The sequence below is a fragment of the Schistocerca cancellata genome, chromosome 4, assembly GCF_023864275.1.
Source record: "Schistocerca cancellata isolate TAMUIC-IGC-003103 chromosome 4, iqSchCanc2.1, whole genome shotgun sequence".
Taxonomy (NCBI): Eukaryota; Metazoa; Arthropoda; class Insecta; order Orthoptera; family Acrididae; genus Schistocerca; species Schistocerca cancellata.
In genome coordinates this window covers 237,982,086-238,004,621 of record NC_064629.1, presented here as the reverse complement: position 1 = coordinate 238,004,621, position 22,536 = coordinate 237,982,086, and the positions used below count along the sequence as shown (strand labels likewise).

The following is a 22,536-nucleotide window of genomic DNA, read 5'->3' as shown; positions in this document are numbered from 1 at the left end:
TGCGACTTTCTTTGCTCGTCAACCCTATCCATTCTTTTCTGAAGAGCTAGAGACACTGCTCTACATCTTCCCACTGGAGTCAGTGAAGATCATCAATTCCTGTGCTGTTTTCACTCATACTGAGTGAGAACAACTTCATCAACAACACAGATGCGCCATGCAAGACACGGAAGTGACCAGCAGTGATGATGAAAGGCTACCCCAGCCGAAACTTCCATTTGGCCACTTCGGAAGAAGAAAAAGAAGAAGAAGAAGAAGAAGAAGAAGAAGATGGTGATGATGGAGATGATGATGAACATGATGATAGGGGCCAGGCTGGCTACTAAACCCTAGCCTTCCCTTCCCACCACACAACCATCAAATCACTCATTCACCACCACCACCAACAACATTCACCAGCCAAATGTCTGGCAGCAAAATTTCATAGGAAAGACTTTATAATCATCACCAGAAGCCAATTCATCTAGAGAAGCTATAAGAAAATCACTACAACAGGACCTGCAGTAATAACAACAAACTGCTTAACCTGTGGCACTACCAAGCCAAAAGGTTTGTGAATTTCTGTATCAATATCAGCATCAGCTTTACGGCTGAAAGCAAGGGGAAACTACAGCCGTAATTTTTCCCGAGGACATGCAGCTCTACTGTACGATTAAATGATGATGGCGTCCTCTTGGGTAAAATATTCCGGAGGTAAAATAGTCCCCCATTCGGATCTCCGGGCGGGGACTACTCAGGAGGACGTCGTTATCAGGAGAAAGAAAACTGGTGTTCTACGGATCGGAGCGTGGAATGTCAGATCCCTTAATCGGGCAGGTAGGTTAGAAAATTTAAAAAGGGAAATGGATAGGTTAAAGTTAGATATAGTGGGAATTAGTGAAGTTCGGTGGCAAGAGGAACAAGACTTTTGGTCAGGTGATTACAGGGTTATAAATACAAAATCAAATAGGGGTAATGCAGGAGTAGGTTTAATAATGAATAAAAAAATAGGAGTGCGGGTTAGCTACTACAAACAGCATAGTGAACGCATTATTGTGGCCAAGATAGACACAAAGCCCATGCCTACTACAGTAGTACAAGTTTATATGCCAACTACCTCTGCAGATGATGAAGAAATAGATGAAATGTATGACGAGATAAAAGAAATTATTCAGGTAGTGAAGGGAGACGAAAATTTAATAGTCATGGGTGACTGGAATTCGTCAGTAGGAAAAGGGAGAGAAGGAAACATAGTAGGTGAATATGGATTGGGGGGAAGGAATGAAAGAGGAAGCCGCCTTGTAGAATTTTGCACAGAGCATAACTTAATCTTAGCCAACACTTGGTTCAAGAATCATAAAAGAAGGTTGTATACCTGGAAGAATCCTGGAGATACTAAAAGGTATCAGATAGATTATATAATGGTAAGACAGAGATTTAGGAACCAGGTTTTAAATTGTAAGACATTTCCTGGGGCAGATGTGGATTCTGACCACAATCTATTGGTTATGAACTGCAGATTGAAACTGAAGAAACTGCAAAAAGGTGGGAATTTAAGGAGATGGGACCTGGATAAACTGAAAGAACCAGAGGTTGTAGAGAGTTTCAGGGAGAGCATAAGGGAACAATTGACAAGAATGGGGGAAAGAAATACAGTAGAAGAAGAATGGGTAGCTCTGAGGGATGAAGTAGTGAAGGCAGCAGAGGATCAAGTAGGTAAAAAGACGAGGGCTAATAGAAATCCTTGGGTAACAGAAGAAATATTGAATTTAATTGATGAAAGGAGAAAATATAAAAATGCAGTAAATGAAGCAGGCAAAAAGGAATACAAACGTCTCAAAAATGATATCGACAGGAAGTGCAAAATGGCTAAGCAGGGATGGCTAGAGGACAAATGTAAGGATGTAGAGGCTTGTCTCACTAGGGGTAAGAGAGATACTGCCTACAGGAAAATTAAAGAGACCTTTGGAGATAAGAGAACCACTTGTATGAATATCAAGAGCTCAGATGGAAACCCAGTTCTAAGCAAAGAAGGGAAGGCAGAAAGGTGGAAGGAGTATATAGAGGGTTTATACAAGGGCGATGTACTTGAGGACAATATTATGGAAATGGAAGAGGATGTAGATGAAGACGAAATGGGAGATAAGATACTGCGTGAAGAGTTTGACAGAGCACTGAAAGACCTGAGTCTAAACAAGGCCCCGGGAGTAGACAACATTCCATTTGAACTATTGATGGCCTCGGGAGAGCCAGTCATGACAAAACACTACCATCTGGTGAGCACGATGTATGAGACAGGCGAAATACCCTCAGACTTCAAGAAGAATATAATAATTCCAATCCCAAAGAAAGCAGGTGTTGACAGATGTGAAAATTACCGAACTATCAGTTTAATAAGTCACAGTTGCAAAATACTAACACGAATTCTTTACAGACGAATGGAAAAACTGGTAGCAGCCGACCTCGGGGAAGATCAGTTTGGATTCCGTAGAAATATTAGAACACGTGAGGCAATACTGACCCTACGACTTATCTCACAAGCTAGATTAAGAAAAGGCAAACCTACGTTTCTAGCATTTATAGACTTACAGAAAGCTTTCAACAATGTTGACTGGAATACTCACTTTCAAATTCTGAAGGTGGCAGGGGTAAAATACAGGGAGCGAAAGGCTATTTACAGTTTGTACAGAAACCAGATGGCAATTATAAGAGTCGAGGGGCATGAAAGGGAAGCAGTGGTTGGGAAAGGAGTAAGACAGGGTTGTAGCCTCTCCCCGATGTTATTCAATCTGTATATTGAGCAAGCAGTAAAGGAAACAAAAGAAAAATTCGGAGTAGGTATTAAAATTCATGGAGAAGAAGTAAAAACTTTGAGGATCGCCGATGACATTGTAATTCTCTCAGAGACAGCAAAGGACTTGGAAGAGCAGTTGAACGGAATGGACAGTGTCTTGAAAGGAGGATATAAGATGAACATCAACAAAAGCAAAACGAGGATAATGGAATGTAGTCAAATTAAGTCGGGTGATGCTGAGGGAATTAGATTAGGAAATGAGACACTTAAAGTAGTAAAGGAGTTTTGCTATTTAGGGAGTAAAATAACCGATGATGGTCGAAGTAGAGAGGATATAAAATGTAGACTGGCAATGGCAAGGAAAGCGTTCTGAAGAAGAGAAATTTGTTAACATCGAGTATAGATTTAAGTGTCAGGAAGTCGTTTCTCAAAGTATTTGTATGGAGTGTAGCCATGTATGGAAGTGAAACATGGACGATAACTAGTTTGGACAAGAAGAGAATAGAAGCTTTCGAAATGTGGTGCTACAGAAGAATGCTGAAGATAAGGTGGGTAGATCACGTAACTAATGAGGAGGTATTGAATAGGATTGGGGAGAAGAGAAGTTTGTGGCACAACTTGACTAGAAGAAGGGATCGGTTGGTAGGACATGTTTTGAGGCATCAAGGGATCACAAATTTAGCATTGGAGGGCAGTGTGGAGGGTAAAAATCGTAGAGGGAGACCAAGAGATGAATACACTAAGCAGATTCAGAAGGATGTAGGTTGCAGTAGATACTGGGAGATGAAGAAGCTTGCACAGGATAGAGTAGCATGGAGAGCTGCATCAAACCAGTCTCAGGACTGAAGACCACAACAACAACAACAACAGCATCTTGCAGAGGTTGTGTTTCTGTGACAGTTTGGGGCTGTATGTATTCCCTTGGAGTTTGAATGTTTCACAGGACAGATGGTTGACTTGATGCTACCTAATACACCCATATTATAAGTAATATTACTGTCCCATCAGTGCTACAAATAATCCTCAGGGAGTAATCTGTTTCTAGGAAGGTCAGTCTCCTATACACAAGTTAGTGATGGTGCAGGAGTGGTTTGCACAACAGAATGAGATTTCACTTTTCAATTGGCCTCCTGCTGGACCAAACCTAAACCTTACTGTAAATGGATGGCCAGAAAAGAAACAAATCTTGCGAGAAAACTGGCCTGACCCCACGCCAAGAATCCGTAATGACCTATGAAATTTCACCCTAGCTGCCTCTGAGAAGGTGACAGAAAATGAGAGATTTATTACCCACCTCACAGATCCCCTTCCTCATAGATTGTAGTCAGTTATTTACGTTGGAAGCATTATGATTAAGTGGTAATGAAGCCACATGCTGTGCCCTTTTGATGGTCAAAAATATCTTAATAAGAACCATGAACTGTTTGTTTCATTTATTTCACAGTTTCTACTGATTAAACAGATTAACAGAGTTACACAAAACAATTGCACTAAGCCAGATACAAGCCAAATATTGTTGTCAGGCAGCTGCCTATCAGACATTTAGATACTTGTTGCCAATCTTGACTCCACACCATGAAATTAAGTGCCTTTACTATGTCTCCAATGTTATGAATGACACTGTGCAATTATCAATTGATTAATTGAAAGGGTTTATGAGGCCAAACAGCGAGGTCATCAGTCCCTGCACAATTGTCCTGCATGTTTTTAGAAGGTGCATCCTTTGCTATCTATGTATCAAAAAGGTTTTAATCCTTCTACTACACTTAAAAGCGTTCTTTACTTTTCTGGGCAGATCTGTGCACACTTATAATGTGATTGGCTCCTGCATAACATTACTGGTAAATCAAATTTCAGCCACGGACATTTTTTATGCTGTTAAATGTACCTCGAGGTAAAGAAAGATGTCGACAGCAGTTAAATAATTAGGCCGCTTCATCAATTCAATACTAAATTATTGCTTTCAGTTAGTTCAAATAACACAATCAAGAAAATGACAATGATAAGTTTTTGATTTGCCACTGAAATAAGGTAATTGTCATGAGTTTGTTATTTAAAATGTAAGTACATCTGAGGAAGAAAATGCTAAAACTATATACACTCCTGGAAATTGAAATAAGAACACCGTGAATTCATTGTCCCAGGAAGGGGAAACTTTATTGACACATTCCTGGGGTCAGATACATCACATGATCACACTGACAGAACCACAGGCACATAGACACAGGCAACAGAGCATGCACAATGTCGGCACTAGTACAGTGTATATCCACCTTTCGCAGCAATGCAGGCTGCTATTCTCCCATGGAGACGATCGTAGAGATTCTGGATGTAGTCCTGTGGAACGGCTTGCCATGCCATTTCCACCTGGCGCCTCAGTTGGACCAGCGTTCGTGCTGGACGTGCAGACCGCGTGAGACGACGCTTCATCCAGTCCCAAACATGCTCAATGGGGGACAGATCCGGAGATCTTGCTGGCCAGGTAGTTGACTTACACCTTCTAGAGCACGTTGGGTGGCACGGGATACATGCGGACGTGCATTGTCCTGTTGGAACAGCAAGTTCCCTTGCCGGTCTAGGAATGGTAGAACGATGGGTTCGATGACGGTTTGGATGTACCGTGCACTATTCAGTGTCCCCTCGACGATCACCAGTGGTGTACGGCCAGTGTAGGAGATCGCTCCCCACACCATGATGCCGGGTGTTGGCCCTGGTATGCAGTCCTGATTGTGGCGCTCACCTGCACGGCGCCAAACATGCATACGACCATCATTGGCACCAAGGCAGAAGCGACTCTCATCGCTGAAGACGACACGTCTCCATTCGTCCCTCCATTCACGCCTGTCGCGACACCACTGGAGGCGGGCTGCACGATGTTGGGGCGTGAACGGAAGACGGCCTAACGGTGTGCGGGACCGTAGCCCAGCTTCATGGAGACGGCTGCGAATGGTCCTCGCCGATACCCCAGGAGCAACAGTGTCCCTAATTTGCTGGGAAGTGGCGGTGCGGTCTCCTACGGCACTGCGTAGGATCCTACGGTCTTGGCGTGCATCCGTGCGTCGCTGCGGTCCGGTCCCAGGTCGACGGGCACGGGCACGTGCACCTTCCGCCGACCACTGGCGACAACATCGATGTACTGTGGAGACCTCACGCCCCACGTGTTGAGCAATTCGGCGGTACGTCCACCCGGCCTCCCGCATGCCCACTATACACCCTCGCTCAAAATCCGTCAACTGCACATACAGTTCACGTCCACGCTGTCGCGGCATGCTACCAGTGTTAAAGACTGCGATGGAGCTCCGTATGCCACAGCAAACTGGCTGAAACTGACGGCGGCGGTGCACAAATGCTGCGCAGCTAGCGCCATTCGACGGCCAACACCGCGGTTCCTGGTGTGTCCGCTGTGCCGTGCGTGTGATCATTGCTTGTACAGCCCTCTCGCAGTGTCCGGAGCAAGTATGGTGGGTCTGACACACTGGTGTCAATGTGTTCTTTTTTCCATTTCCAGGAGTGTAATTAACTGGAGATGAGGCATTCCACCAACTAGCATTCACATTATGAGGGAACACATTTGTGTGAAAAGGCATGGAATAACTCATGTTAATTCCCTAAATTGTGCAACAAAAACCACTGCTTTCAGCAAATGAAACAGTTAAACAAGGAGGAGGAGGAAAAAGATGATGATGATGATGATGATGAAGAAGAAGAAGAAGAAGAAGAAGAAGAAGCTGAATATCACTGAGATTCAAGCACTGATTTTATTGAGAAACTGATCATCCTTGTGTACCCAAAGTCCACCAACATTAGCACACATTTTACACACAAGGTGTCAAAGGCAGGTCGCTGGTATTTTAGCTGTGTCATCAAGCTGATTCATACAAATACTCACTCAGAATACAACTTCAAAGGAACAACAACAAATTAGGCAGTGAACTATTATAATGGCAGATAATAATGATGCGTAATAAGACATGACACAATCTTCAACATGTAGTTTGTATGTTATCTACAGTAAGAAGACCAACTTCATTAAAAGTAATTATAAAAAATACAATATGCAGATATGAAAGTTAGTAAACTTTAAATCTAAATTGGAAATACAAAAGAATGGCATGGGACTAAAATGAAACCCATTGGAACTATTCCCTTACAACTGTCTTGAGCTAAGGGGGAGAACCAACTGTCATAAAATGAGTAATCAGAATTCAGTATACTTTCCAATATTATACTAATAAGCAGACTTCCTTACAAAATCACTGCGAACTTGAAAACTAATTCTGGACCTTCTCAAGAACACACAAACTAAAGTTGGTGAACTGCAGACCATCATGTGGTGCTATTCTGCACATGTACTACACTGAAACTACATTCACCCATTGAAGTAAAATTCAGTTAAATTATAAAAACTTCAAAAGAAGTAATCAATTTTACCTATGGCTGGGCACAGAAGCCATAACTGAGTCAAAGTAAATTTGAAAAGCAAAGTTGTGTTGTGTCCTATAGTATAATGAGACACGAAAAAAGTAATAATTAAAATGTAGATAACAATACATCAAAAAAGCTCATGTACTATGCAAGTACATCATCAGCAATAAATGGTCAAAGTCAAACACTTTGTAAGACCACTAAAATGACACAAGAGTTATAGCCTGCAATTCTTTGTGTGTTAAGGTCACACATCAGAAAACTGAAAGGAACTGTATCTTACATACAGAAGAAATAACTTATGACACAATTGTTAAACCTATCCTGAAGCATTGCTTGTCTGTATGGAATTCTTATCGATTTCCAATGATTGAGGTGACTATAAACATTTCAAGGTTAGTGCACAATTCAAAATGGGTGATTGTTGTGTTTCCTTTCTTGTTCCATTCTACAGCACCACAAAGGTTTTTCCTTTTAAATGGCGAGAGCTTGCCTTCACATGGGATTCTAAAACACATATTAAAACTTCCTGGTAGCATTTTGCTTAAGTATCACAATGATAAAACTGGAGAAATTACAGGCACTCATTTCTCCCATGCGGCACCTGTAAACTGAACAAGAAAGTGACCAAATAATATTAGTACCAGATACACCCCCCCCCCCTTTTCCTGCATGATGACTTTTAGGATATACATCTAAACACAGAAAATTATTAATTCATACACACAGGACTTCACTGCACCAGTTTCTGAAATATGACACTTCAGATTTTATTTATTCCAGAAAAAAATTCATGTTGCAGTTGACCCCTGCACTGTAAAAAGACATCAACAAGTGGGTCACATACTTGAAAAATAACTTGTTACATTCATTTCCAGAGTTATAACCACATTATTAAAAACTGTGAATCTCAAGTTTACTGCATAAGGGTCATTTGGCTACGCACAGTGGCTTTATAAATTCTATATAGAGTAACCTTCCATGACAGATATTTAAGATTAATAAGACCACTTCATCAGTAGCTTTTAGATTTATTCAAAGCCTACGTCACACGCATTATGCAGGGCAAAATAAAAGAAATTCCAAAACTCGTGTAACAAATGAGTCAATTTTTATAAATAGATAAACCCTCTATACAAATGAAGTATGGAGTGATGATAATTTTACAACACAAATTATGTTCATGGCTGAGTCACAGTCGAATTCAGTGAACACAGGAGGTAAGGTAAGAGCTTGTATAAATTTAATTATTTATTTTATAAATACAAAATAAATGTAACAAATAGACTGAATTGAAAAAGAAATCTTACAAGTTACTGAAAGAGTTTAATCAAAAAGAAAACTAAATTACAAAAATGCAATTCCAGGCTAAAAAGTTCTTCTTTCTGTTTGGATGTGTTCCACATCCCAAAAACTGAACTACAGATGAAAACATTGATAAAGCAAATTATATGGTATTTTGAATTTAACCGATAATTACATGTGTATTAAACAGATGATGCTACAAGCAAACTAGAAGATAGTACACAGTACAATTTACACCAAGAATTAACTATGAGAAAGCTTTGTGCATGATGAGTGACACACTTGCCAAATGCTGATGAAAAGCACATCTGAAATTGAATTTAGTTATGTGCGAGACACAAACCATCAATTTAACTGAGATATGGTACATTAATCAGTCACACGACACAACAAACTATTCCGCTGAATCAGTTGCTAAAACTTGGGCGTATACACAGTCATTGCCATTCATATGTCTCTGCAGCGCAACAGAATGTCAATCCTAAGGGCCTGAGTTCGATTCCCAGCTGGGTCAGAGATTTTCTCCGCTCAGGGACTGGGTGTTGTGTTGTCCTAATCATCATCATTTCATCCCCATCGAGACACACAAGTCACCAAATCGAAATACTTGTGCCCAGCGAACGGTCTACCCTACGGGAGGCCCTAGTCACATGACATGTACCTCGGGGACTGGGTGTTGTGTTGTCCTCATCATTATTTCATCCTCATCAGCAGTGCGCAAGTCGCCCAATGTGGCGTCGAATGAAATAAGACTTGGACTTGGCAGGCGAACTTCCCCGATTAGGGGCCTGCCAGCCAATGATGCCATATGCTCATTTCCATTTTTTGTGACCTACATTTTATTCTTTTCAAGAGAATCCTTTGCAGATTGAAAGTCTACCATCATAAAAATGACTAAGTTCAAAACCTTGATTTCCAATATTTTACATAGAATGGTTGTCATGTAAAGACCAAAATGTTTGTACAGGCAGATAATCTTGTTTCTCCATACTGATGACTACTGTATATGGGTAACATTAACTGATGTTAATGTTTCATTGGCACCCTCACAATGCTTGATCTGTAACTGGTATGACAGATGATGATGAATTTGGATGCAGGGCACTGAAAATCATGACCATCAGCATCCTGATGAAAAGTCAACATGCCATTCTTTCACGTGTGTGTGTGTGTGTGTGTGTGTGTGTGTGTGTGTGTGTGTGTGTGTAAGTGGTGAGGAGGGGGATTCAGAGTAATTTACAAAGCTTTAAAGTCTGCCTACCCTCCCCGGAACTTTAGGAATGATGCTGACAGTTCACAGAATTCCAGGACCCATGAAACACTGGTGTCATTATTGGCAGGGCTGATGAGAAGGTCTCCAGCCAAACTGAGGGCTGCTCTGATGTCAGTATATAATACACACACAGCCGAAATATGCAGCACTGAAAATGGCACAGCGCAAACTTCACACAGTGGTGGATTCTCCTGGTGGAGGATGAAACGGTGTGTTAACATGCTGTGTCCTATGTGTAGTCTGGTGCGTAGCATTTCCTTCCATCGGTGAAGTTTGCATGAAGTCCGTCATGCTTGTGTGGTCAATTTGAGTGACCACAGTTTGTTTTCCACCATCTGCAACCATTCAGTTTCCCACTGATGCACAATTTGTCTGTCAGATAATGATAAGACAGCTTCCAAGGGGACAGCACATCAATGTACAACACCGATCCGACATGCTTCTTTGGCTGTTTTGTCGACTATGTCATTTCCTTATATCCTGCTGTGTCCAGGTACCCAACAAAAGATCATCATCTTGGCACAGTGATGGAGCTGCTGTGAGGAGTCATGGATAAGCTGAATCAACTGGTCAACCAAATACACTTTTAGCACACTGAGCGAGTCAAACAGATGATAAATCTTGTACTGTGAAGCCTGTGAATCCACTCCAGTGCCGTCATAATGTTGTGTAACTCTGCATCATAATTTGTAAATTATTCCAGAAGGTGCACTTCGAAAGCCCAATCAGGGAATACAGCTGACCAACCACTGGCATTCTCTTGTTGGGATCCATCCATATAAACAATGATAAAACTGGAGTACATACTTAAAATTGAAGAAACAGAGTTGTAAGAACTTAATTTGAAGTATAAGTTTTCTTGTACTGTGTCAAGCTTAAAATCACTTTGGGTCTCTGAAGACACAAAGGTGGAAATTTGTTCCATCCCTGGCTGTGTATTCTGAAGTCTGATCAGATCCTTGAGCCAGTGTGTAACATTTATCCAAATGGTTTGGTCACATGGGGCTGATTTTTGAACAGCTACTCAAAGTTGGAGTGAACTGCTGCACTAAATGCCACTGACTGACACAGCGTTGACATTTTCAAGGCCTTTCAAGTCAAAAGGAGGCACCACCGAATCCAGAGTGGTGTTTCACCAGACAATGCACACAGACTCTGAACTGGGTTGGACCAGTCGATATTTGGGTACCTCATGATAGACAGTGTCTTACACCTTGAGGTAGAAATTTGGCATGATCCAAAAGCCAATCAGCTGTAACCTAACTGTGATCCAACGAATGCCTTATAAAGCTGCAGAAGGCAGGACCTGTCAGCTCCCCATGCCTCCCTGCTGATGTATTTCAAAATATTCAATGATTTGAAGCCCTGTGTTCGCAGTTCATTCAGGTGCAGGAGCCAGGGTAATTTCAAGTCAAACAGCTGGCACATAATGGGTATAATGTACTTACAATGTAACATATTTCCCGATAATGAGCTCTGGCTGGTTAAAACTTTGACGAGCACAGTTTGAAACACACAGCCTTCTCTGGTAGCAGTTTTATTGGTGCAAGCTCCCAGTCTCCTGGTAGTCAGCTGTAGTTGTCTTGTTGTCGAGGTAAGACTGGATGCAGAGTAGAGGACTGCGACATCATCCACAAACATAGAGAATTTAACAGGGTTCCTGAATGTGGAGAAGATACCACTGACAGCAATGGCAAACAATGTGACACTGAGTACACTGCCTTGCAGGAACTCATTCTTCTGGACACAGCAATCACACAAGGCATCACCAACGTGATAACAAAAGCAACTGTCCTCGAGAAAGGACTGGATAAGAAATGACCGGCGTCCATGTAATCACCATTCATTATGTTGGTGAAGGATGTTACACCTCCAAGGGGTGTCGTACAGTTTTTTGAGGCCAAAAAACACACAAACGAAACAGTTTCAGCTTTAGAAGCAATCCTGTATTGCCATCTCCAGTGGAATTAAATTGTCAAGAGCAGAACGGCAGCACCTGAAAATGCACTTGGAGCAGCACAGGTGACCTCAGGATTTGAGGAGCCAGCCGAGGTGGCGATAGACCGTGCACTTGATGGTCTTACCCATACAACTGGTAAGGGCTATGCTCTGATAACTGTTAGGGTCGGCATGATCCTTGCCTGGTTTCCATAATGGAATTAATATGCTTCCTTTGAAGTTGGGGTGGTGGTGGGTGGGGGGGGGGGGGGGGGGGGGTGTTGCTGTCCATTAAACCAGATCTGATTGAAACATGATAGAAGCTTGCCTTTGGTTTCAAAGCACAGATGATGGAGCACGGTATTATGAATCTGATCAGGTCCTGGAGCTGTCTCTGGCCGCGGACAGAGTTGATTACACTTCCCACATGGAGAATGGAAGATTGTAGACCACCTCATTACAAGAGAAGAAGCAGAACCTTCTTATCTCAACAGTCCAACTGAACATCTGGAATGCAGAAGTTTGGCGGGACGATGCAGTAACGATAAAAATAAAAATGTGTTCAGCTAAGACCTGAGCCACTTCGTTCAGCACATCCACCAAGACCCCATTTCTCAATAAGGCCAAAAGGGGACATGTATACTGCCCTTGCCTGAAATCCTCCTTATTGAATCTCAAACTTGTGCAGTGGAAGTGGACCGATTAATGGAAACTGCAAAATTTGTTAAGAGTTCCTCTTCTGTTCTTTTATCACTCGCTTAACTTGTGCTCTCACAGATCTGGAGGCACAGAGGTTTTCTTTGGTTGGATGGTGTTTGAATTTCCACAAAGCTGCACGCCTAGCTCTGATTGTAGAGCAACATTTGTCATTCCACCAAGGGACATGCTGTCACCTGAGGGGGTTGCTGCTGGACTGGGAACTGGAATCTGCAGAAACTCATTGGATCTCACAGGTTATATGGTGACCTTCTCCTGAACACAATCCTGTTGTTCAAAAATGGTCTGCTGATAGTGTTGCAACCAATTTGCCCTTTGAACCACCCACCTTTGTGAGTCAGCAGACGAATCTACACTGGGAAGTGGTTATTAGAATGCAAATCTGTGGCCACTTATTGCCAAAGCAAGTCTGAAATAGCTGGGGAGCAAAATCAAAGGTCAGTGGCTGAAGATGAGTAGAATTCAAAAGGCATATTTCTCTGAATGGATGAGTTGCTCAATAATTCAACACCCAGAGAAATGGTAGCTGAGCCCCATACCACACTGTGTGCACTGAAGTGTCCCCTCCCACCCAAGGTCAAATTTGGTGGGTAACTGCCTAAAAGAGTTGGGTTAGTACACCTCCATCCCAACAAATCATAAGGTGGAAGATAAAAAGGTTTTAACTGGTGTGAGACCTTCCATTGCAATTGCTTGTATGACCATGGTAAAAGGGACAGGAGAGGAGTGGCATCTGCCATCAATGAAAACAGTCATGCTAATCTTAGCCCTATCTCCAGTAAAATTGCCCTTCCTGTAGTGGTGATGACCCCTTAATGCACGTGAGTCGGTGACTTTAAGATGAGTTTCTTGTAAGCAGAAGCAGAATAGTCTTTCGTGAGCTGGGAGCTGCAATTCTTCCAAATGAGATTGGCATCCTTTTAAGTTCCACAGCAACAGAGAAGTCCATGTGGAAGCCATTGATTAGCAATGGTTGCCCCTGTCCTTGGTTGCTGGTGGTGATTTACACAAGAGATCAGGGGGAACATTAGACAGTGACCAGCTCTCTGGTTCCTCCATGTAGATATCAATATCCTGAACAGTAAAATCACCACTGGAAAGGGAGCATGCTCAGCGATCTGAACAACTTTTTGTGTGACATTTTTCCTTACTTATGGGAGGAGTTGCAAGCACAGCTAGAGAGAATGGCTTAGTGGGCTTCAGACTGTGTGCAGCAGTATGTGGCCAAGGCCCCATCCCTGTTGTCACCAGTTTCCAAATAATTTCGGGTTCAAATGTAGCTTTTCTCCCCCAAAGTACACTGACAAGTGCATATACTCTTACTTGAATCTGTGGTCTGGAACTGTGTGGAATTATCATACTTAGTGACTGGTTTCTTAATGGTCGATGCAAAAGAGGTATCAAACACCGCAGGTTATATGGTTTTGAAAGCTTTCTTAGCTTCACCATAGGGTACGCATCTTATAACATTCAATTATCGAATTTTCCTTTCCTCGTTACAAATCGCACACTTCCTGCTTCACACTGGATGATTCCTGGAGCAGTTTATACACTTCAGAGTAAGTGTACAAGAATCGCCCCATTCATGAGCTGCATCTCCACAATTTCCACATGTAGCCCTCCCATTACATGCCACAGTGGTATGACCACATCTATGACATTTGAAGGATAATTTTGGGTTGAAGAAACTGTCAAACCTTAAGGTGAATATAGCCTATAAGAACACATTCAGGTAATTCCAGTGTTGAAAGTTAGAATAAATGTTGCAGCTTTTTTACTATGTGCTACTTACTCTTGTCACACAGTGCTGCACTTCTGTGAAACTCATATTTTTCCAGTCTTCATGTAATTTCACAGGGTCTATCTCCATTATATAAGAGCAGGGAGCCACATATTTACAGAAGTTAACAGGGTTACGCAACTCAGCCACAACACGGTATTCACCTAAGGCCTTACATCTCAAAGTTTAAATACCTGGTTTGACATGGCAGTTTCAACAAGTGTTCGATTAAAATGTCATATAAAACTTATTAATGATGAGTCATCTACCACCCAATCAATTTTCATTATGATGTTGTATACTAAAGAAACAGAAGTGATATTTTCCCTCCAATCCATTTTATATTTATGGCTACTTCAAAGAACTTATTGCACTTTGAGGACAGTGAACCAAAATCTGTTACCTATAATACTAATCTGGAATGAGAATCACAATTTTAAACTAACATGAAACAAGGTCATAAATCTGAAAGTTACAGCTACTTGCTGAGACCTGCTCAGAATTGTTGCCAGTGATGAAAAATACAATCAGAAGTTTCGTAAATCTGAAGTTAAACATAACATTTATTAAATAACCACCAGGAAGTAAAAAAAAACTGTGATTTATGACCAAACTAATGATCAAAAGATACCTGATAATTTGTACTAATGGAATTTGCATACAAATTACTGAACAGGCAAATGGGAAAGTGGACAACATAAGTTCCCATCAAGATGTATTTCTTGAGAATAATATCCAGTAACAGTTCAAGACAATATATTTAAAAATGGAGACAGCTGAAGTATTAGATAGACACAATTAAAGTGAACACAATGTTTTCTACTTCAAATTAAAGAAGCAGAGAAGAATTGATCTGTTGCCATAGAATGTCCCACAATATATTTCAAATGTATGGAACAACACTTCTGTCTCCATTCTAATGTTTATATAAACTTGAGGAAAAATACCAACTCCATTTTAAAATTTTTCCATGCATTATTTCGCATTATTTGTTTCACTGTGAATAAAATCTTTTTTTTTTTTTTTTTTTCATTCTACGTACCTTTCTTTATATCTGCAATTTTTGATTCAATTTCAGCTTTATCTGCCTGCATGGCTGCAGTTGATTTGTAATCTTGGCCAGCCGCACCTTTTCCAGCACCACCAACCTTAAAAGCAGTACGGATTGCAATTATCTTTCCATTTTCCAGCTGCATGTAAATTCCCTTGGGGCTTTTCAGCACCATGACCCTCTGGCCTGCTTTGAGGACTATTGAAGCTCTATCTGGTGAATTAGTGGGTATCACAACATCTGTAAAGGAAAGAACACACAACTGTCATTCCGAAATCTTAATCAATAATTCAACTGAACAAAATAGGATGATAAAGTCTTAACATGCTCTTAATTTTGAAATCACTGGAGAAGAAACACAAAATAGGGGACAGCAATGATGAGGAAAGGAAATTGCTCATGTGCTTTTTAAAGGCATGCAGCTTAATTTTATTTATTTATTGGATATATGTTCAATGGATCCACACAGTGATTATTGGCCATGGATACAACCACAAGTGACCTCAAAAGACCGTGATACTGTTGTAACTTTACAAGTCAAATAGAAATAGGAAATAGAAAATTTGCAGATGTTGGATGTAGGGAAATCTGTATTACAAATGAAAAATGGCAAAGCTCCTACAGTACAAGGTATCACAGCTGAAATGGTCAAAACCACAGGACCTAGTGGAATTCAGTGGTAGGATAGAATAATGAGGACAGTTTGGACATATGGAATGATTCCTGATGATTGGACAAAGGCAATTATTGTACCTATCTTTAACCCTTTCGTGAGCCTTGGGAAACATGCTTCCCACTACAATGAACTCGCTCCTAGCCCCGTGGGATTCATAGTTCCCACTTCTGTATGGTGCTACCACCTAGTGAACAGTATAGGGTACTATTTCCAATTGGAAGTTCCGGTCGTTTTTGCTGTACCTTCGCGCAGATACTTTGTATGACTGAGTGTTGCTCTGTAGAGGAGCCTTTCAGTGCTGTTTGCGTGACATTTTGTAATTTTTTCCTCAAAGTTATGGTATAAGGTAAATACTTTTGATTTCTGCTATGGTGTCTTATTATTTGGTGTTCCCTGTTTGTTGTAAAATATGTTTTACTCACATTACTTGTGGACTTGACTTGAAGTATTTGATGTTGTTGGTGGGAAGGATACTTCCCACTGCCTCTTTGGTAGCCCATTGTTTTACGTCTCTAGAACCAATATTTCTATATTTTGCCATATTTATTTGACTTTTTTACTTAGTGGGTTTCAGAAATAATGCACAGATCATTATGTTACTAAAGAATGTCAAGTTTACCATACCAAACCAAGTGCTTGCTTCCATTGAATCTGTCATATTATTTTTTACAGTCTCCAGTTCTCTATTTCTTTGCATTGCTTTCCTTTCAGATGTCTCATTCCCTAGACGTCAGCAATCCTAAACATGTTGACGAAATTTACAATATATTATTTTCATTACCTGATGAAAGTGATTCAGAAACTGAAGGAGATGAAGGAGCTGCAGATGAACTGAATGTTCTAGATAATACAGTCACCAGTGATTCAAGGCATGTTTCTATGGAACAAGGCATTTATGGTGATGAACATGACAGTGAATCATTCGTGCTTCTGACTGTTGCCAGTAGTGATACGTTAGACAGTGAAAGTGAAGAAGAATGGAACACCGACTGTTCTTACTTCTACAATGTAAAGAACAACTTTTTAAACACAAATGGAAGGAAAACCAAAATTTCTCTGTAGTGCCAATGATTGGGAGCTCACTTATTTTTCTAAGTTCTTTGGTGACGATGCTTTGACTCTCATTGTAAACGAAACAAACTTGTATGCAAAGCAAAATCGTGGTAGTAGACGTCCATCAAAAACCTGGGGGACACAACTACTCAAGAAATGAGAGCTTATATAGGTTGTCTTATTCTAATGGGAATTCACCAACTTCCTGTTCTCTCTAACTTCTGGAGTTCAGACCCTATACTAAAAGTAGAGCCAATTGCTAATGTAATGACAAGTAAAAGATTTAAAAAGATTGTAGAAAATGTTCACTGTAATAACAACGAAACTGCAAAGCCAAGAAATCATCCAGAATATCTGCGTCCGGCCATCCTGATTTAGGTTTTCCGTGATTTCCCTAAATCACTCCAGGCAAATGCCAGGATGGTTCCTTTGAAAGGGCACGGCCGACTTCCTTCTCCGTCCTTCCCTAATCCGATGAGACCGATGACCTTGCTGTTTGGTCTCTTGCCCCAAACAATCCAACCCATCCAGAATATGATAAAATGCACAAATTATGGCCATTGATTGAAAAGCTTTTGCAGAGCTGTAAGAATAATTATGAGCCCTCATCATTTTTGTCAGTGGATGAATTGATGATTCCTTTCAAAGGATCATCTATGAAACAGTATATGCCAATGAAGCCGGTGAAACGAGGCTACAAGATGTGGTGCTTGTCAGATTTATTCACTGGATATATAATGAAGTTTGATGTTTACACAGGCAAGTGTAAGGCAAATAGTGACTTGACATTGGGCGAAAGGGTTGTAGTAGATCTAACAAAGGAAATACATAATAAAAATAATGTAGTTGCATTTGACAGATTCTTCACCACTGTGAAATTGATGTCAACACTTTTGAAGAAGGGTGTGTATGGATGTGGAAGAGTGAAGACCAACAGGAAAGATTTACCCAAATTTATGAAGGAAAACGTAAAATTGGAACGAGGAGAATTCCAGTTTGAAACAAAAGGAGCCATTTATGCAGTAAAATAGATGGGTAACCGTCCAGTCACTTTCCTGTCCTCAATTCATGACGCAAGAGAAACAATCACAGTGAAGAGGAAAAACAAAGATAGTACTAGTACAGAGATTTCTTGTCCTGAAGTTGTGGCAGAATACAACAAAATAATGGATGGTGACGATAAGTTTGATCAATTACGAGGAAGGTATGCTATTGGCAGACGATCTGTAAAATGGTGGCACAGAATATTTTATTTCCTGGTGGACGTTGCTATAGTGAACAGTTTTATCCTGTGGAAAATAAGCAAAAGAGAAAGTTGACAGCATCATCAGCTCACATACAGGATCCATCTAGCCAGACAATTGATCGCTGGCTTCTCATCCCGAAAAAGGCGTGGACAAAAACCTGTCTTTCTGGCAAAAAGGGGTAAAGTACCTGAAGATGTTCGTCATGTGGCTGTAGGGGAGCATCAAGCCATTTTAGGAGAAACCTACAGGAGGCGCCGTCATTGTAGTACCGAAGCTGCAGAAAAGCACACTCGTTGTGTTTGTACATATTGTCAAATACCACTTTGCATAGACCCATGTTTCAGAAAATTTCATGGCAAGTAATTGTGAACAATCAATGTAACAAAAGAAGTAAATTTATCAAATAAATATGACATATATTGAAAAAGTTGTTTTTCTCATTTAACTCCAAGGAAGGGCAGTGGGAAGAACACTTCCCACCTTGTTGTGTGACCTCACTTTCACAGTTGTAGCAAATTTGATATTCTGTTAGATAAATATACCTATTTGTTAACTACTATCAACTCTCCATTCATTAAAAAAAATTCCTCAATAATTTTGCCCACGAAAGGGTTAAAATGGGTAAAAATGCACTCTGTTACAATGAAAGAGGAACAGCACTACCATGCCACTTCATGAAGATTTTTGGTAAGATAATTTTACAGAAGATCAGGAATAATATAGAACCACAATTAAGAGAAGCACAACAAAGATTTCAACCTGGAAGATCAACTACAGATGTCATATTCACAGCCAGACAGGTTGTGGAAAAGAAATGGGGATTTGGGAAAGACATAGGTATACAAAAGGCTTATGACACTGTTACAAGGAAAGAGGTATAGCAAGGTCTGAATAGACTGCAATTGTCAAAAAGAAAGCAACTGAGCATCAGAAACATGTACAAAAAACAAGCCCGTATTGTGTTCTAATAGACAGCACAAAATGAGGATGGTTTATAATACACAATGGGGTTTGGCAAGGAAGTGTGCTCTCACCAGTGCTTTTTAATATAGTCATGGACAAAATCATAAGGGAAGTTAGCAAAGGGTCAACAGCAGATGATATAAAAAGCACAGCATGTGCAGATGATGTGATGATTTGGGAAGAAAATGATAAGAAATTGGAAGAACAACTAAATATTTGGCAGAGAGTAATCTAAGAAACGGCATGGAAATAAGCTTAACAAAAAGTGAAGTAATGAAAAATGGAAAAATGAAGGATGAAATTGCGGTGAGAATAGAAAATCTTTCAACAGTTTATTATTGTGTATCACACACAATTAAAAGTTGGAAAATACCTGCCAAAGCAAAGATTATGATTTACAAGCCATATTATCTGCCGATTTTGATCTACGGACCAGAATGTTGGCCTTGGACAAAGAAAGATCTGAGCACGATACAAGCAGCACATATGCACTTTCTAGGAGGGATTCTGGGTAACACGAAAACAAGACAGGATAAGGAATGACACAGTAACGAAACACCCTGCAGATCAACTCCCGAAAAGAAACTATGGAGAGTAACAAGCTTCAATTGTTCAGCTGCATTAAAAGAGTGGGACCAGAATGACTTCTGAGAAGAGCCCTATGATGGACAGAATCTGGATGAAGATCTATTGGAAGACCATGAACATGATGGAGAGACCAAGTGAAGGATGATGTGAATCGAACAGGAAAGCAACTGGAGGAGATGCTAAATGATAGACTGTGGGAGGAAAGAGCCGCTCGGAAGAGGCTCTGTGAACGACCTGCATAAGCAGAAATGTTTCAGGAGGATGGGGGGGGGGGGGGGGGGGGGGGTAGTTGAAGAAAATAAAAACACATGCATACCAACATAATCCTTAAATGGTGCTGACCATGTACACATGGTTCAGGCACATGACATGCTTATGATGACAAATTATCTGATAAACTCACATACACAAACTCATCAACCACTAAACTCACATACACAAACTCATCAACCACTGGAAGAATGGTCCAACAAAACTGTTTAAATTGCAACATGTAAAGGCATTTCTGACTTCTTAGGCTTTTGAAACCCGTGAGAAGTTTTTGGTAGCAGCAAATTTCATGACCATAGACTTTTGAGTTACTTCCATTCCCACAGCACAAGAGAATACATACTGGGACTACCTAAATTTACTTTCCAACTGTGTGACATGTTTGTGACAAGGTGTTCTTTGACTGTCTTCATTTGATTATAATTACTCTTCTCTGAACAATAAAAACTTTCTGTGAATAAGTAGAGCTTCCCCAGAAAATGACTCCATATGACACTACAGTGTGAAAAACAACCAAAGAAACCCATCTTCGTTACAGACATGCCCCAATGTAATGTTGTTAACATGAAAGTAGATGAGATTTACCTCTTAACAGTCTGTCATATATGTAGTTCCCAATGCAGTTCACAGTGCAGAAGGATACAGAGGAACTCGAGTCTCTGTAACTATTGAAATTATATGTCATTATCATTATGTTGGCCAGCTTTATGATATGTGTAACTGAATGAAGCTGATGTTTCTAATGTTGGATGAAAGAGAATTAACAGGAAACCAGTTGAGGACTTTTGGACAGGATGTTATTGCTGTCTATAGTCAAAACATTTTCCACCAATATGTTAATGTCACCAGCAAACATGACAAATTTATATTATTAGTAACTGGTAGAAGGCAGATCATTAATATAAATGTGGAATAATAAGAGTTCAATGAGAGTATCCTTAGGGACTCTGTGGTGAATAACTCATCAGTCAGACACAACAGTTACACACACTTTGCTGTCCACAGCTTCCAGCAATACACTTAGCTTCCTGTTGGTGATGTTGCTCACCTATTGGACACCTGATGTCATATTGAAAGATCTTCTCTAATAGTAATTTCTGATGAACACAGTCAACTGCTTTTGTCAAATCACAAGAAATGACCCAACACTATCACCCACAAACAAATGTAAAGATTGTGAAATTTAAAACTTGTTGAGTGACTGTAGAAAGATATAAGGCGACTTAGACAAAATTTTCAATTGGTGTGGTGAATGGCAACTAGCTCCAAATGTGGAAAAATGTAAGTTTTTGCAGATGGGTATGAAGAACAAACCTGTAATGTGCAGATACACTATTACTAGTGTCCTGTTTGATACAGTCAAGTCATTTAAATATCCTGGGTGTAACGTTGCAAAGTGGTATGAAATGGAACGAACATGTGAGAACTGTGGCAGGGAAGGCGAATGGTCAACTTCAGTTTATTTGGAAAATTTTAGGAAAGTGTGGTTCACATGTAAAGGAGACCACATATAGGACACTGCTGTGGCCTATTCTTGAGTACTGCTGAAGTGTTTTGGATCCATACCAGGTCGGATTGAAGGAAGACATTGAAGCAATTCAGAGGCGGGCTGCTAGGATTGTTACCACCAGGTTCAAACAACACGTAAGGGTCACGGAGATGCTTCAAGAACTCAAATGGGAATTCCTAGAGGGAAGGCAACAATCATTTTGAGGAACACTATTGAGAAGATTTAAGAGAACCAGCATTTGAAGCTGAAAGCTGAACGATTCTACTGCCGCCAACATACACTGAACGTAATGACCACAAAGATAAGATACGAGAAATTAGGGCTCATACACAAGCATACAGACAGTCATTTTTCACTCGCTCTATTTGCATGTGGAACAGGGGAGTGAATGAGTAGTACATGGTGCCCTCTGCCTCGCACCATATGGTGGCTTGCGGAGTATCTATGTGGATGTAGACGTAGATGTATGATACATGTTAAACTTTTTTTTAATTTGCTCTTCTGGAACAATTATAGAGTTATTGCTTTATTTCATTTTTTACTTTATTTATTTATTTATTTATTTTTACACATTATCTTGATGCCAATGGCTGTCCCTGGCTTCAGAACACATTATTTGCCAGGCACCACGTACTTTTTTCCAAAAAAGTGATAGAATTTCATCACTGAACATGTTAAATTTTGTGTTGACATCTGGCTCTGTATGAATAGGCTCCCAGTCAACTTGGAGAAAGTATTTAAATTTAAAACTGCTGGAAATTATCCCAGAAAAGGAAGGGGGAAAGAGGGACACCAGTAAGTAAGAGGAGGGGATCTGCATCTACAAGAGGGGGGACAGGGGTATCCAAGAGGAGGACAGACAAGGGCACGCAAGAATGGATACCCGCAAGAGGTGGAGGGGCTACTCGAGAGAGGGGGAGGAGATACCCGTGACAGGGGGTCGGATTACCCATGAGTGATGTACGCA

The 22,536-nt window shown here is 40.6% G+C and overlaps 1 protein-coding gene across 1 annotated transcript in view; it reads right to left on the bottom strand.

Moving 5' to 3' along the window:
* LOC126184039 (uncharacterized) overlaps window positions 1-22,536 on the bottom strand; it is a 497,397-nt gene that overhangs the window by 32,603 nt on the left and 442,258 nt on the right. Inside the window, exon 23 of the mRNA XM_049926396.1 lies at window positions 15,254-15,502. Coding sequence (XP_049782353.1) covers window positions 15,254-15,502 — 249 coding nt within the window. The remainder of the gene's footprint in view (window positions 1-15,253; window positions 15,503-22,536) is intronic.